This window comes from Andrena cerasifolii, chromosome 4, assembly GCF_050908995.1.
Source record: "Andrena cerasifolii isolate SP2316 chromosome 4, iyAndCera1_principal, whole genome shotgun sequence".
Classification (NCBI taxonomy): Eukaryota; Metazoa; Arthropoda; class Insecta; order Hymenoptera; family Andrenidae; genus Andrena; species Andrena cerasifolii.
This window is the reverse complement of record NC_135121.1, coordinates 9,853,719-9,870,415: the sequence shown is the minus strand read 5'-3', so window position 1 is coordinate 9,870,415 and position 16,697 is coordinate 9,853,719. Positions and strand designations below refer to the sequence as shown.

Genomic DNA, 16,697 nt, shown 5'->3' with positions numbered 1-16,697 from the left:
TTTGAACTCCCTCGTCTTTTATTTCCTCCTTCCTCGAAAGACCCTTTTGTCCTTCTCCCGAGGCACTCAAGAATTCCGAAGAAGCCTCTTCTTTAATCTGCGAGAAGCCCAGTCTTTTGTAGTCGCAGGAAACTTCTGAGTCGAGATATCCCTTCTTTATCAGAACCCAGCTCTTTCCCCAGCGAATAATCGAGCAGACACCTCGCCTTTATCCCCAGATAGAGACGATTCTACTCCGCCAATAAGGTCTCTCACCTTTGCACCTTACCCACGTTTACCAAAGCGAGTGTACCCGCTACCGAGTTCAGGAACCGTCATCTGCCCCTCCTTACGCCGAAAGCGCGCTCGCGTCTGCCTGAGTAACCGCGAAGCCTCCGCAGCCTCACCGTCCCAAACGGAATATAGGTACGTTCGATCCAACGGTTTGTGTCTTTAGCCGTATTCCGTGTCACATGATTCGATCGTACAAGGATATATTGCAACGCGAACGATTCCAGGCGCTGGTCAACCCCTTGCCTTGGGATTACCGGAACAACCCCCGATTATGTTCCGAAACATGGAGCAGATGTCGATCGATCACTCGGTTTATCAATTCGCGAGAGCAGCGAATCAATTCTCCTTCGTTTGTCCGAGTGAATCTCGTGTGCACGTGGCTTGGAACAAACATAAGGCAACGGGTTGACTCGATAAACCACGATCGTTCCAATATGACGTCCCATTCGATAGCTCCGCTGCAGGGTTGAGCTTTCCCTCCTGCCTCTCCTTTCTCCACTTCACCTACGATCGTACCTGCGAATGATGTTGCACACCGTGGAACACGTGTACGCGCGCGACACGTGCACATCAGGGTGTGCGAGTCCTTCACATCGGTAGCCAGCGATCGATACTGTGCCGTCAGTCCGCGTAACTGGCTTAATAGACCACCGTGAATCGTCGTGCGCCGCGCACGTGTGCCCGCATCACCTGCGGGCACACCTGTGCCCGCGAACCTCGCCGGCTCCCGCGATGGCCAGTTAAAAGCACCGGTGCCAAAAGCTGGCCCAGCTTCCAACGGAGCGACGGGATTGCCTCTCGTTCCGTTCGATGGATTATCCGCTTGCCCGCGAAGCCTGCAATATCTCCCGTTTCATTTCGCTCGTCGTTCCCTTTCTCTTCGATCTCGGAACGTTATTCTTATTTCTTTCAACCAACGGAACGTACCGCGACTCTTTATAATTATTCTGCAACATTCTCGCGAAGAAGATTCGAATATAAAACCCTCAGTCGCCCGAAGGCGTTTCGGAGAACCCTTTTGATAAAGTAAATCTTGGACGTCCATTCTCTCCCTTTGCATTCCACCTTCTCTTGCTCCCGAGGCTTTCCATCTTGATGATTTGAATAACAAATTGCTCTCCGCAAGTCGTGGCTCCAACTTCTGATTCTTTGCGGCCCGAAGTGCTCCTAAAGGATTCTCCTGGCGCATAAATCGTGGGAGTTGTATTTTTCCACTGTATTCCGAAGTTTACGTCTACAATTCGATATCGCACGCACACCTTTCGTTATCGCGATCGTGCCGCTACGCTGCAAACTGACCACGCTCGGATAAATCTACAATCCAGCAATTAAACGCTCCGACGGCAAGCTTCACCGCGCTTTCCACCGGTGGTTTTAATCCGCGGGCTTAGCGCGTCGCGAGGCACGACGAATCGCATGAAAGTTCTATCCCTCCTTCGAAGTAGCGGAGTCTGTATACTTTGTATATAACTGTACTAAACTGTTGAAGATTTAAAACGGAGAGAGCATTACGAGAGTTGTACCTGTACACGCGTATAGTAGAGAAGAGTATAAAAGAGGATCGTGAAATCGAGCTTCTCCGCGACGCTTGGATGATGATCGCGGTAGACTCGTCGCCGTGTAATTTATATTATCGTTTAAGCCGAGTTCGCGCCACTTTGCCCCGCGGTGTAAACTCGTGCGCGATAATTCTCGACATTATATCAGCGCGAGTTCACCGTACAATTTCCGCCATAACTACACCCATAATTTCAGCTTCGAGCCAGCTTGGCCGCAAAACTCGTTACCGAGCTGATATTCTAATCGCGCTGCGAAAAAAAAAAAAGAAGAGAAAAAGACCTGCATTTCACGTGTTCGCGGTAACGATATCGACGGTCCTTTTCTTTTTCTAGGTCGAGCTTCGAACCCCGATAAGGGGCACGTGAGCAAACACAACCTGTTCGTCGCGATAAAGCTGACAAATAATGGCTCGCCGGTAATTACCATCGCGTTGCTCCTGCTGGCGAATCACGCTCGCCTCTCTCGCAAAATTCACCGTTTTCGAGTCAGCGGGAATTTATTCGATTCCCGCCACGGCGCAGGAGCTCCCCCTTCCGGGATCTTATTTCCATTTTAATACGGCGCCATCTTAAATTCATAGAGGCTACGCCTCGCCGTTTTCCCCGTCGTTTTCCAGCGACAGAGGATCGCTATCGACCATCATTCAAGCCGAGAGGAAAGATTGAGGAGGAGGATCGAGATGTTTCAGTCCGCTGCGCGGTTAGAATGTGAGACGGCGGTGGGAAGATCGATCTTTCGATCCTCGGCGATTGTTCCTGCGCCTATGGTGGCTGGGGAGCGGCGGTACCTGCGTGTACGTTTCTGTAACGCGATAGAGAAGCACAGGAATAGAAGGGAAGACGGGGTGGAGCGCGCACGCTTCACCCCGCGGTGTATGTACTCGATTGAAATGTTTCTTATACACAGAGCGGTGTGTACAGAAGCATCGTCGACGTCGACGCGTCTCCGAGAGCCTGTCAGATCTCCGCCTACGGCCACGAGTCCTCGAACTTGGCTCCGCGGAAGCGAGCGGAACGATGGGGATTCCCGTGGTCGGGAAGAATAAATGGAGCCAAGTTGGTGGAGCATTATCGGCGCAAACAGAGAACCGATCGTATCTAATGTCATTGTATCGTTGTGTAATTTGTCAGATTTTATCGATCGTAAACTCGCGAGCGAAGCGAACTGCAAAACGAGCGCCCCCGCGAGGCTCGACTTTCTCTCCACCGGAGTTGGGCGAAATGTAATCTAATTACAAATTATAAATTACGAATTAAACTGTAATTGTGTAATTGCTTACACATTATTTTCTGTAATTGTTATTTTAAGTAGTTGACCATTTGGTTTTGTCAACTATGTAAACGAACGATTACAGAAAATAATGTGTAATCAGCTACGCAATTACAGTTTAATCGTACTTTGTAATTTGTATTTAGATTACATTTTGCCCAACTCTGCTCTCCAACTATCCACGAGAGGCGTACCGTGTACCCCCGTCAATCTACTACCCCGTTTCACGGTATCGAACCCCAGAATTTTCTATCGAAACGCTTGCGACAGGCGTGACAAACAGCAGCTCTGACAATCGCATCTAAATCTGACCGAGGACGAAACCCTAACGTCTGTCAGCGCGACGCACTCGCGATTTCGCTTTGGCCTCGACGAGCGACGTCGGAGAGGCAAGCCTGTATGTCGCACGGCACCTGGGAAATTGAAGACACTGTATGGGAGCGAGCGATGAAACGTAGGGGACGTGGATTTCACCGGCCAATATTTATTGGACATCAATAGAACCTCGGTTTACGCGCCTCGAATTATTGGACATCCGCTTCGGTTTAGAGTGGATCTCTGGAGTACCTTTACGAAGCTTAAAACATTCGGCATGCAACGTTACCTGCAACCAGTGAATCTCGATGATAATCAAAACGGTCCGATTACGATTGAAACAGCCGCGCAGCTTCGCCCCGAGTGGCGCACGAGCCGCGCGAAAGTGGAGCAGCCCAATTCGAGGAGAAATTCATGAACTCCACTCCACGTGTTCTTATCTTCCACGTGTTGTCGACATTAACAAGGCCGTATATATTTAAGATCCCGGTGCCCGTGATTCGGTTCGGCACTTCAGTCAATTAAATTCACTCTCACGAGGGCCGAGCGCGGGCATCGGTACGCGAAGCGGAGAGCATCCATGCTCAGAATTTATCAGACGGATCGCCGTGTCAGCGGGGTCAAGGAGCCTCGTTTCTCAGTTTCCATCCACGTCCTTCGTTCTGTCTTTCCTCCGTCCCTCCCCCCTCGCCCGCCTATATTTCCATGTGTCTGGCATTATCGCTATGCCCTCTTGCCGCGTCACGATCACGTTTCGATTTACGTCGGAGACAATGGCAATCGTTCCGCGATGTCGTTCTCGCGCGCGTCACAGCATCGACGCGCCAATTGACCTCTCAGAAAATTGATATGTAGCGCGAGACGCTGGCGATCGTGACAAATGGTTCGGGATCAATTCCAGCGAGCTTTTCTTTTTAAATTCGAAAGCACCCGACGTATCGCGCGTCCCAACGTCTCTCGGCTCGCCGAGCGCTGTTTCGCTCGTCTTGGATCAATATCGGTTTCTCCAGTTTCCAGCGCGGAAGGGGGCGGGGGGATGAAGATTTTTCGCCACCGTAAAGTACCTACCGATTAATTGGGACAACGAGATTTCCCGTCGAGCCGCAGACTTTGAAAGTTTTCGCGACCGAGCGCCGAAAACTGCGCGAATAAAAGACACCCAGGCAGCTTTTGTTCGAGTAAATGTCGGGCATCGGCCCCTTGCCTCCCCTAACTCGTCCAGATCTGGCCCGATATTGCGATTCCCCACTTCAAGGGTCGCATAATTAATTTTTGTCCATCGATATTCGGCGTCTGTAACTCCTTTCGGCGGGGGGAGGGGGCGTTAATATCGCGTCTAGCCCCGGGTTATCGGTTTTCTTTGAAAACGAGATGTGAAATATGGAGGGCATAACTGCTGGCATGTATTCATCGGTAGGGTAGTCCTACAGGATTCATATCGCGAAGTCGATGGAGCCAGTTTTACTGTTTCCAGAGGCAAATACCCCCTTCTCCTTACAGTCCACGTAAATCTTATACTCCTGTCTTAATTCCTTAATCAAGTTTCCTTATGAAAGAAAACAGGCAGATATTGGTCGAGTGTAACTTGAAGTTCTGAGTATACTTCAAATTTCCCGGTTCAATTTGAGTTCCGTAAAAGTTCTATTGACTCGAGTGGTTACGCGACACAAATTTTTGAACTCGAATTGCTTCCCTCTTTATGCCTGATCTACGGGACAAAGATTGCCGCAGGCAATTAAAAAGAAGCTCCGTAACCCGGCGTGGCGAGCGATGACAAACGATCGGGAAGATTTCCGATCGCAAACACCGAAGCTGATCTAGCAATTCTGGGAAACGGAATTGCACTTACGCGCTGACAGACGACGACGCCATGAAACAATAACGATCCCACAGTCATTTTAGCGGTGAGGATCGCTCACGTTAGTTCACGAATGGAAAACAAAAAAGAACGATGCGATTTACTACTCGAATTAATTTCTCCACCCAGTAATTTTATCGTAAATATATTTTCCACACCCCCTCGTCTGGCGGGTGGTCGTCACGTTCTTTCTTACCGACGCGACTTCCTCTTTCGTGAGACGCGCCAGCATTTCCGGCGTTGCGTGCGATGTGCCGTTTTATCGTCGTCATTTTACTCGTAACATTTCAGAGAAAAGGGGAAAGTGAAAGAGAAGATTTTTTTTTCGACAACGTTGACAAAAGACAGACGATGCTTCGCAGCGTCGTAGAATCGACGACCATTTGTATATTCGCTATGATAATGTCGGTCACTTCCGGTCGTCGGGGCTCGGATAAAGAAGCTAGGGCGTTAAAGGACGTGGTAATTAATGGCACGGCGACCAGAGGGAGCTGAGCGTTTCCTTTATCGGCTTCTATCCCTCTCATGACGACACTTTTTCGATTGATGTATGTTCGTACTTTTTACGCACCGATGTAAACACGCACCTTTACGCAACAAACGCCCCCCTCCCCCTTTTTCATCCTGAGTGTGATTCTCTATTCGGAAAATGCGACTGTCACACGTTTCTCAAAGAGTTTTGAGATATATACTAATGTACTTAAACCATCTGTGAGTCTGCCTCGTCTTTTATAAAGTTCTTGCTATATTCAACTCTGATGGTGGTACTTATTTCGTATTACCCGCCCTTATATACATATAAGTCTATATATATAACCAATAAAAAAACAAACCAAACCAAACCATTGGTTTGTTGTGAAGATCGTTTATTTAGTCATATATATATGTTGTGTGGTTTGTTTTTTATTTATTCCTTGTACAATTAATACAAAAGAAACGGCGCTTCATGGCATTGTCTTATATTGCCCAACGAACATTACATCACTACAGATTTCATTCTCCCTCCTCTTCTAGGGCATAAAGCTCTGCCCATTCCTTCTCTCTCTCTCACTCATCCCCTCCACTCTACTATCCTCTCTTATAATGTCTTAACCTGTATCCTGTATCGCATTCTCTCCTCATATTCCATTTATTCCTCTCCCTCTTTGTACTTTATTAAAGCTCAATACTTATGAGATACCGTTACCACTTCACAGTGACCGTTACCAGTCTATCACTAAAGTCTCCGTCTTTCTCCAACCCCCATCCACATCGCCGGTTTCCTGAATTTTTTCGCTTTTTAACCAACAAACCAATGATTTTCTGATTCGTGTGTGCACGAACGCCTTGTTGTTTCAGGTGGAACGTATATGAACGCATGCTACGCATAAACGAAAGATCAAGTTCCATTAGTTTCTGCCACCTTGCATTAACATGACCGTATGTACATGCATTGTCGAACGCTATCAATCCTCGTGATAGTAATACGAAACGGTAATCGGAGGCATCGATCACTGTCCAATCAGGGTATTCAAATGTGTCGCTGCTTCGTCGAATCCACGCATCGATCATAGAATACGCGAAACTGTGCTTATTATTACGGGGCAGCGAGTTTGCGGAACGGGGCATGAATGATTATTACAGTAATTGTCGTCTAGAATGACACCGTCGTTTCGATACAAAGTTTGATAATCTGAAGAAAGCACAGGTTGATAATAAGCGCACTAATCCTTCCTTATTGTTCCCGAGACGGCCTACCGTTATCTCGGTGACAGAACCGATTGCGTACCCCTGTTGCATTTTCCTCTACTAATTACTTCCAGTTTAACGAGATCTACGTTCTGCCCTAGTTTCTGTTCCACCTGTACATCACTTCTGGTCCGATTACATATATTACACGTGTCGCGAAGTATCGATATCTATGCAAAAATAAAATAGCACCATGAGGAAGATTGGCACTTTGGCAGGAACAGTTAATCATAAGAAAAACGATAGTCGTGTTGCGGCCGTCAACCGAGCCGTATGTTTGTGCGTGTCGGTCGTCGCAGCATAGCTTTACCAATCTTTACCAATAGCTTCTTGACATTTGGCGAACGAAGCCACGAACGTTCTACGCACGCATTCGTCGGAAGTTAGACTGATTAACGCTCATTTCGTCGTGCTCTTTAACGTTTCCTCCGGACAGGTTATGTTCCCCGCGAGAGAAAGGAAGGAACGAAACGTATTGAAACGGTGTTAAACGATCGCCAGTTCCTCCGAAAATTGAAACACCACCGCGGAAAGTATTTACGGTGTAAGGAGAGATAGTGCTAACGCGTATCCTCTTGCTGAAACGGTATTGAATAAACCTCGGCCGAGACTGCTGACACATCGTGAATTATCTTATTACTCTTTTGCAACCGACACGTTTTGACAATTGATCCCAGTCGTTGCGTAAAACAGCTTGCGATCGCGTCGAATCCGAAGGAAGTAACGTCTTCGGGCAACCTCCACTGCCTATCCAATTATGTGTCTTTGAGAGTATAATTCCACGGCTGTTTAAAAAAGGGCAAGAAAAACGGCGGGAGAAAAGGGAAGAGTTTATCAACAAGGTCATCCAACTTACCTGGACCCGCTGTTGAATGAGAAAAGACAGAAGATGTTAAGCCAACGATTAAGTAACAGAAGGTTATTAGTTGACCTTCTCGCGCTGATGTTCGGTCTCGGCGCATGGATCGGCATAAATGGCATATACGTTCAACTGCCCCTTCTGGTGAACATCTCTCCTGAGGGATGGAGGCTTCCGGCGCATATGGTTATGTTGGTACAATTTGCTAACTTGGGACCAATACTTTACACGCTGTATATAAAGTACGTGTACAGAAAAGAGCTCCTCTAGCGCGTACGTGTATCAATTTTATACCAGCTGTTTTGTAAACATTGTCTTTGATTTCAGGTACAGCGCGTGGGCATGTGATAAATATATTACCTACGTTTTGCTGGCTGCGGCTGCATTGTCTACATTTATATTAGCCTTCTTTTATCAGAAAACGTCGATAATATTTGGCAACGAGCATTCCACCGCTCTACTGTCGCTCATGTTCGTGACAGCCATTGTCGGATGTACGAGTTCAGTTCTATTCATGCCTTACATGAGGAACTACAGAGAAATTTACCTGGTGCCCTATCTTATAGGAGAAGGACTCAGCGGGTTCGTGCCAAGCATGGTGGCGCTGATCCAAGGTGTTGGTGGGAATCCAGAGTGCGTGAACGTTACTAAGCCAGAGTCGACTGAAGTAGAATTCCAAACTTATTACCCGGAACCCAGGTTCTCGTGCGAAACATTCTTTATTTTCCTCGGCACCGTGTTGTCCTTGTGTTACTTGGCTTTCCTGGGGCTGAATAATCTGTCTGTCGCGCTCGGAGAGCGTGTTAAGCTTCCAGGAAGCATGGAGACACTGCCAACAGATACGAAAGCACCGCCGAGTTATAAAACTAACGCCGGCTGGACAATGTCTAAGCAAGTGTATTCGTATTTATTAATTATGATGGCGATTGTCTGTTTTCTAAGTAACGGTACATTACCAAGTATCCAATCGTACTCCTGTTTACCATACGGGAATGTCGCTTACCATTTGACTGTCACATTATCATCGATGGCTGGTCCATTGGCAATGTGCTTAGGTTTCTTTATTAAAACGCCGAAAGTAAGTCTTCTCACTTGCCTTATGGCGATTCTCTTAGTGCTGTCTGGGTTTATTTGCTTTTTAGCAGCAAAATCACCTGCTCCTCCGTTACAGTACACGTTGATAGGTGAACTGCTGGTAGTATTGTCCTGGATATTCATTAATGGCTTGATAGGATTTATTAAATTAGGTATTACGACGTTGTTTAGGCCCGATCCTGGCAGGGGTCTGTATTATACCGGTGTCGCGACTCAAGTTGGGTCATTAGTCGGTGCAATAACCACGTTCGTTTTAGTTAATCATGCAAAAGTATTTGACTCCTATTCCCCATGCTCGGTTCTTAAGGGGCATTGACATTTCTTATGAGATATAAACGTATGCGAAATACCATACTAATTAGAGCTAAAAGATAAATACTAATGTATTCCTTAGTTGCTGTCATTAATGATTATCGTATGACGAAACGGAGCTGGCTATTATCGAATCTTATGATGTGAATAAATGTATGGAATGCAAATAGTCGGCATAGACAAATAGGAAGCAATTTAATTTTTATAAATTTATTTTAATAGCGAATAGTTAGAGCAATTTCGATGAGAAAGTTGAGTTATATGTAGTAGTTGCATAGATCTACATTGGTAGTACTATGAAACGTCAGGGAAAAATCATACAAATCCTTATAAATCTGTAAAGAATATAATGGACACAAATATTTTACTATACACACAAGGAAGACATATGTAATGCATTTTTACTTAATCTTTTAAAGCGAATTTTAAAGAATTTAAACTGAATCAGGCGAATGAATGTACTTAAAGAAGGGTGGCTTTGCAAATCTGTGTACGGTTATTCTGTGTATCATAGCCAATCGTATCTTCAAAATTCTCAATTCGAAACGTGCAACTTTACCGTACTAAATTAACACTGAGATATCGGTATCTCTGTTAGCACTATACAATCATCAGTTCTGTTACACAGTTGTAACGTTTTTAGATACATGGGTTTGTTTGAGAAGCTAAACCGTTAAACCGTATCTCATCATGAATTTAGCTGTCATCTAGTCGATCCAGGCGTATGTCATTAGTCAAACTTTGTATTTTATCTGATAAACTTTATTGTTCGGATTAGGGCAGAGTTGTAGGCAGAAGGCATACGATTTCATCACATCAGTTTTGCAGAGACGAGTGTACCACATGCTGTAGAACATTAATCAATAATCTTGCAATTCCAATTCTTACGTATATGTAAAGTGCAACATTTTCGAATTTACCCAACAGTTTGGTGAGATTTCCGTTGTTACAAAATAATGCGAAATTATCTACGCGACGATATCAGGGGCCTTCTAATTTCTCATTGATCATTGTTATCCAGGATAAAATCTCAAGACATTTTGCGTAAATGGCAAAATGTCAGATGTTTCAACAGACGTAAACGTGTATGAGGAAAAATGCCGTGTAATTGTGCACGCTCTCATAACTATATTTGGTATATCTACTTGGATTGGCATCAATGGAATATATATACAAGTACCAGTGCTTATCAACACTTCTCCGGAGAGCTGGACTTTACCAGCTTATCTAGTATTAGTAATACAGTCAGCAAACGTTGGACCCCTGTTTTACACGATCTTGAAACATTTTCGATACAAGATAAACGAGCCATGGTGGATCTTGTGTTTATTATTCTCAGGAGCTTGTGCTATGGGACTTTTAACATTCTTCTATTCTGAAAGAACTGTTATCGGTGGGGTCGAACACAGTTTGGCATTATTTATTTTAACGTTTTTCAATGCTCTAGTAGGTTGCTTCAGCTCTGTATTATTTATGCCGTACCTGCTTAATTTTAATGAAAATTATTTAGTGTCGTACTTCGTAGGAGAAGGGTTGAGTGGCGTACTACCAAGTATAGTTGCTTTAATACAAGGGATCGGTGACAATTCAGAATGCGAGACTTCCAAAAATGATACAACAAATTCAACTGGTTTCGGCTTGAAATTTTCTCCGAACGATTATTTCCTTTTCATTTTTGTTATTCTATTTCTATCTCTAACTGCATTTATCATATTGGAATATTCGTCGTTCGTACGGAATAAAAATAGCGTTCATAGATCATCCGTCAATTCAACATTTAATGAGGCACAAGTAAACGTTCCCGACGATTGCTGTAACATTCGTGCGCAGAACGTGAAACATTCTTCGTTAAAAGAAATTAACAAGAATCCAATTATTTGTGACAATAGTGAGGGCCTGACGAAACAGATGCGATATTATTTATTTCTGTTGCTTGGTATATGTTGCTTCTTCAGCAATGGTTTCTTCCCCAGCATACAATCTTACTCTTGCCTACCATATGGAAATGTAGCGTACAAACTATCGATCACATTTGCTCAGTTCGCAAATCCACTTGCATGCTTATTAGCATTCTGGTTCGTTGTGTCAGACATAAAAGTTATCAATTATTTATCTACAGTGTGTTTAATTATTGGAAGTTATGTCACGTGTTTAGCACTAATGTCTCCCACTCCGCCATTACAAGACACAAAGCTTGGTGTTTTCCTAGTTGTCGTATCGTGGACAGTTCTAATAGGACTTATTTCTTATTTGAAATTGATCATTGTTTCGTTATTTAGAAATACGATGCTCCCCAAAATGCTCTTTGACGCAGGTGCAATTATGCAAGTGGGTTCCGCGAGTGGAGCAATATTTTCATTCGTTGCCATTAATTTCACCGGTTACTTCCAAGTGCACGATGTGTGTACAAAATTGTAGATACGAGGTACCTGTGTATACTACACAAAAGCGAAATCGAGGATATATGTATTTTTATATTGTATCGAGTGTGTGAACTGATGATTACTATAGAGCTCTCGATGAGTCATGTATCGAACTCATTGGCTATTGTATAAAAATGCAATGATAACCAATTATCGGAATAGTATTTGATTAAACGAATAATAGACACGTACATGTATATTTTGTGTATAGAAATATTTTTCTAATTGTATCTGCACTTAGCCAACCTTATAGCGAATATAGACAAACAACGACACAGACAATTGTACAAATGGTGAATGAATGTTATCGAATTATATATAAAAGAAATACTTGAAGGTAATGTTATACCGTCCAGGTATGATCACTATCTTGTATTATCTTAAGTACTGCCTTCCAATAACAAGTACTTAAAGCCTATTTGTTACCTACTTCGACTGGTTCGAATAGAAGATGCAATCTTCTTGCGACTATATTTATGCGTTACAGCATCAACTATTACGAATTATACAAAAAGAGTAATACTATTCCAAATAAATGTATCTTGAGAGTTGTGGAAATCGATATTTCCTTTGTTATCAGGAGCGCCAAATTATATTTTGAACTTTGAGATTCTTAATTGATTTTTAATAAACGTTACATCAAAAACAAATTCTTGAAATTTAATCGCAAATAAAGATTTTATGTGAAATGGACAAGCGCTTACGTGACGTACATACGTCGTCAGCATCGTCAGTAGAGCTGACGAAATGTCTTTCAGATAGTACATAGTTCCTTCTAATTATTGCAAGATCGACTCGTCATAATTACCGGAATCGAAGCTAATTTTTACATTCTCAAAACTCGAATCCGAAACTTGGTAAAGCTTCGAAACTCGAAATTTCTTGGGGTTTCGAGGTTTCGACGCTTCGAGAAACCCATCCCTAGTTATAATTTAAATGAAAATACTATGTTCTTTAAATTCATTTCGCCATGACTAAATAATATTTCGGGCGCTTTTATTTTGAATTTTATCTGTCCCCGGTTGTCAGCCCTGTGATGAGAGGCGCTCCTAAAATGCGCTAAAATGGAGACCGTAAGTGAGTCATGCGCGCTTGTGCCAGGCTGCATCGATCACGAAGACCAAAACGGTAAATAATACCGTCAGTGAATAAACATCCGTTACTTCTCTACGTTCTCGTTTGCACGCCGGATCCCTAAGACGTTTCAGAGTCAATCGAATGATCTTAGTTAAGATTGTAACGTCTGATACTGGCTATTCTGGATTAAAATGTGCGATGAAGTTGAGAACGATCAAACAGATTCCCGATTATCCTTGTTGGATCTTCCAGTCGAGGTTCGTGCGCACAAATTTTGTATTTCTTTTCTTATACGACATTTCTAATCTCTGCGATAAATATATAACAGCTGAAAAACATTTCTTTCAAGTTTCCTAATTTCTGAACTTTTCAAATCACTTTCACCGCGTAGAAATACTTAAAGTAAATTTTAAAGCGTTCTTCGATTATCGAGGTACGAAGATCATTCGACAAAGCCTAGCTATGTCGAGTGTTTACAAACAATAGAATGTCTGTCATTAAAGTTTCAACTGAATTCGTTTGATTAACCTTCACGTGAGTAATAAACAAGGAGATATCTAAAGTAAAAGTATGAAGTTGAATAAACTTCAAATGGCGGTGACCTGTAATGTGTACTGTTAAAAAATTAATAAGTGGAACATCTCGAGAATTTCATCGCAACATCGATAGTCAAGAGCGCCATTTTTAAATGACTATTCATATTTAAAAGTATAAAAATACAATATTTACCGTTAAAACTAAAAAAAAAATACAATATTTACCCTTAAAACTAACTACTGCGGATTTTTAAACGCGTAAAGGGAAAACTTAACCAAAATTAAAAGATTTTTTGTTATTTCAGTAAATCTATGTTTTCTCTTTAATTTGGTATTTAAAAAAGTGCACACATAATATTAATTATTTTATAATTTAACTTTGAAAGTGAAAAATGCAAAAGGAGCAGTTTCTGATCACCTTCACACGTTTTACTGTGAGCTATCAAATTTTGTGTATAAATTTCAAAATACTTCATAATTATTTAGTAATTTGTTAGAATAAATTTGTATCATAATAAGCTTATTATTTGGTTTATTTTCCTAAACTGATTAGGAATTCAATTCTGATCAGGAACTGGGTCCTTGACTGTAATTATTTTTAAAAACATTTGTATCGATGATGGATTTACTAGTGTATAGTTTTAAGGAAGCATATTTCAAAATAGAATATGTTCCTTGTGCAAATAAAAGATATTTCCAATTGATTTCCCTCTTGTATTTCAGATATTCCTTCACGTCTGCTCCTTCCTAGATGCTTCTACATTAGTACACGGCTTGGGCTTAGTATGCAAACAGTTTCATGAAATATTGAATGACGACTCGCTGTGGAAAGTGAGAATTAGTCAAATTTGGCCAGACTCTGGTTACCCAATATTGCCTCCTGGTTAGCTCAAATTGATAGCACCTTGCGCCTTTCACGACCAATCATTCTGTAAATAAATAAAACACCATCTATTACTGTACACAATAATTAATTAATTGTACTTTATGTATTCCACGTACTAAGTTCGCTTAATAGTTAACACAAATCTTAATCTCCACACGTTGCATTCGGCAAGAATTATGAGTGGTTCGGAAGTAGTAATGTAATTTTACTAGTAGGAGAGTAAACAATATTAATAAAAAGCTATATTAATGATGTTTGCTAATAGTTTCATTTGTATTCTAAGCAATTACGAGAGTATATCGATTTTCTTTAGCTGAAGATGATGAACTCTTTTGGAAATTGTCATGCGTTGCATTGGAAAAACAAGCCACGCTATGGAAAAAAGAAGATTCCATGGAGGAATTATTGCTCAGTAAAGCACACTACAGTACCATCGACGGCCTACTGCTGATGCACGTTAGTGTTATACTTGCCTACTTTTTGTTTAATCTTAAGTCTCCCTATACGCAGGTTGAACTACTGCAATCTCTTATATTCGCAGCATGGAAACATTTGTATATCTGGAGCAAGAGATCGATCCTTAGTATGCTGGACACTTCCCACGACAGAAACTGAAAAGGAAAGCGTTACTTGTATAGATTTTGCTCACGACGGATGGATCTGGGATTTGGCGGCGATAGACAATACAATTTACAGTTGCAGCTGGGATAACACCGTTAAAGCATGGACGCTCACCGACACCGATCTTGTCCACGTCAAAACTTATAACATGTACATCAGAACCAAGCTGGTCACTTTTTGTTGCTTTCATTGTGAGAAGGTCGAGCGAGGAAGGCATAAATTTTTGTTAAGAAATATCTAATTAGTAAAGTACCGTTACAAATCAGTAACATTATGATACAGGTACTACTTTCCAAGATTCTTGCAAAGACAATCGGCTTAATATACTTTGCATGCTTTCACTCGCTCCGCCAATAATGATTGCGCGGATTGTTGTAACTGTTCAAAAGTTTGTAATGTCTTATGTAAGTATTAAATACTTTTTAGGATCAACTCGGGTGCCCTACTGTGCCTCGCAACGTGTCCAGATTTAGCCGTTTTTGCTACGGGATCATTTTGTAAAAGCGTATTAGTATTCGATTCAAGATCGGGCGACAATCCTATCACAAAGTACCAGCCGCATAAAAGGGCCGTCATCAGGCTGGCTATGAACTCTGACTTTATTTTATCTGCTAGCGAAGACAGGACAGTGTCCATATGGGATCAAAGGGCAGGGAAAATCATGAAAAATGTTACTGTAAGGATGCTACGGTAGAGAACTTCCCAGCATCCGTTTTAAAAATTCGATCATCCAAGCGAATATATTACAGATTTCACAAGAATCATTCCCCATGAGTATGTGCATGCAGCGTGATATGGTTTACGTAGGAGACGGTAATGCAAAATTGCATATACTAGATCCGAAAAAAGACTTCGAACCTGTTAAATGTTATTCCACTGAGCACCAGAAAGGTATTAACGGTGTTCATGTTGCACCAGGATGCCTGATCACAAGCTCCCCGGACAAGACAGTTAGAATATACAGCCCTACCGATCCTCCGCAGCACCTTGTTACACTAGTGTCTAGTTATGGTGAAATAGCTAGCGTAGGTATCTGACATAACATTGATTTACACAAGAAGTTTTAATAAATTTTCGTTTATTCCGCAGATCGATTACTCGAACGACGTTCTTGCTGTTTCTGGTACAGAGGGAATTAAAATCTGGAGACCAAAATCAAGGGTCCGTTGTGCATAAAGATGTCAATAAATTAACGATTTTTACGAAGATTTTGCTTTGATATGCTATATACTATTTAAATTTTAATAAACGAGAGTTCTGAATATTATATATATATATACATATACACGTATATATATTAAAGATATATATATACTGGTATATATAATATATGCTTTGCTACTTATACCGTTAACCAATTACTTATTTCTTATCGTATGCTATTCAGTTTTTACGTAATTAAAACGTAATAAATCGCAATCGTAGTTTGCACGACCGCAATCTAAAAAGACTACGAATAGCTTATATATTTCTCTACGTTTGAATTTTCTACCGTTGAACAGTAGCGTGGCCATTTACTCGAAAGCCCCCGCGTAATTTCTGTCATAGGGAAACTTTAATCGCCCTATATCTTAACACGGCTTTATTTGCATTCGTTTAAAAGTTATTCCTCGCTTAAAGTCGCATTTCAAATATATCTGTTTCAAAACGTTTGCCCATGTTTCAAGTTCAATCCGGCACAACAGGCCGATCGATGTCTCTGCCGTCGCCGGAAGTGCTCGTCTGCTAAGCCGCCGAGAACGTTCAATTGTCTATCTGTAGGAATTACGCGAAATTGGAATTTCGTCGCGAAACGATGTTTAATATTCGTGAAATCTCCTGGAACGATTAATCACGAGCTGGACAGTGCAGGCTGACCGATATTAGACGGATTTCCCGGGTGTCG

The 16,697-nt window shown here is 42.1% G+C and overlaps 3 protein-coding genes across 4 annotated transcripts; all 3 read left to right on the top strand.

Annotated features, from left to right (window-relative positions):
* Window positions 1-7,004: 7,004 nt before the first annotated feature.
* LOC143368318 (solute carrier family 52, riboflavin transporter, member 3-A) lies at window positions 7,005-10,201 on the top strand. The gene is made up of 2 exons (XM_076810893.1): window positions 7,005-8,104; window positions 8,190-10,201. Exons 1-2 carry the CDS (start codon window positions 7,893-7,895, stop codon window positions 9,271-9,273), a joined length of 1,296 nt encoding a protein of 431 aa, XP_076667008.1. The 5' UTR covers window positions 7,005-7,892; the 3' UTR covers window positions 9,274-10,201.
* Window positions 10,202-10,325: 124 nt separating this feature from the next.
* LOC143368317 (solute carrier family 52, riboflavin transporter, member 3-A) lies at window positions 10,326-12,342 on the top strand. Its single transcript, XM_076810892.1, has one exon. It carries the CDS (start codon window positions 10,326-10,328, stop codon window positions 11,685-11,687), a length of 1,362 nt encoding a protein of 453 aa, XP_076667007.1. The 3' UTR covers window positions 11,688-12,342.
* A 97-nt stretch (window positions 12,343-12,439) lies between these two features.
* On the top strand, window positions 12,440-16,081 carry LOC143368319 (F-box/WD repeat-containing protein 9). Of its 2 annotated transcripts, none has more exons than XM_076810894.1 (7): window positions 12,440-13,026; window positions 14,029-14,188; window positions 14,475-14,647; window positions 14,733-14,962; window positions 15,239-15,488; window positions 15,562-15,837; window positions 15,902-16,081. In XM_076810894.1, exons 1-7 carry the CDS (start codon window positions 12,961-12,963, stop codon window positions 15,986-15,988), a joined length of 1,242 nt encoding a protein of 413 aa, XP_076667009.1. In that variant the 5' UTR covers window positions 12,440-12,960; the 3' UTR covers window positions 15,989-16,081. The 2 variants fall into 2 exon arrangements, with proteins under 2 accessions (XP_076667009.1, XP_076667010.1); XM_076810895.1 differs by having other exon boundaries at window positions 12,481-13,026; window positions 14,505-14,647.
* Window positions 16,082-16,697: the final 616 nt, after the last annotated feature.

Coding starts and splice junctions, on each gene's coding strand:
- LOC143368318 (XM_076810893.1), top strand. CDS start 7,893: ATGTTAAGCCAACGATTAAGTAACAGAAGGTTATTAGTTGACCTTCTC. Junction 8,105..8,189: donor CTTTACACGCTGTATATAAA/GTACGTGTACAG, acceptor CTTTGATTTCAG/GTACAGCGCGTGGGCATGTG.
- LOC143368319 (XM_076810894.1), top strand. CDS start 12,961: ATGTGCGATGAAGTTGAGAACGATCAAACAGATTCCCGATTATCCTTG. Junction 14,963..15,238: donor CACGTCAAAACTTATAACAT/GTACATCAGAAC, acceptor AATACTTTTTAG/GATCAACTCGGGTGCCCTAC. Junction 15,489..15,561: donor AAATCATGAAAAATGTTACT/GTAAGGATGCTA, acceptor AATATATTACAG/ATTTCACAAGAATCATTCCC.
- LOC143368317 (XM_076810892.1), top strand. CDS start 10,326: ATGTCAGATGTTTCAACAGACGTAAACGTGTATGAGGAAAAATGCCGT.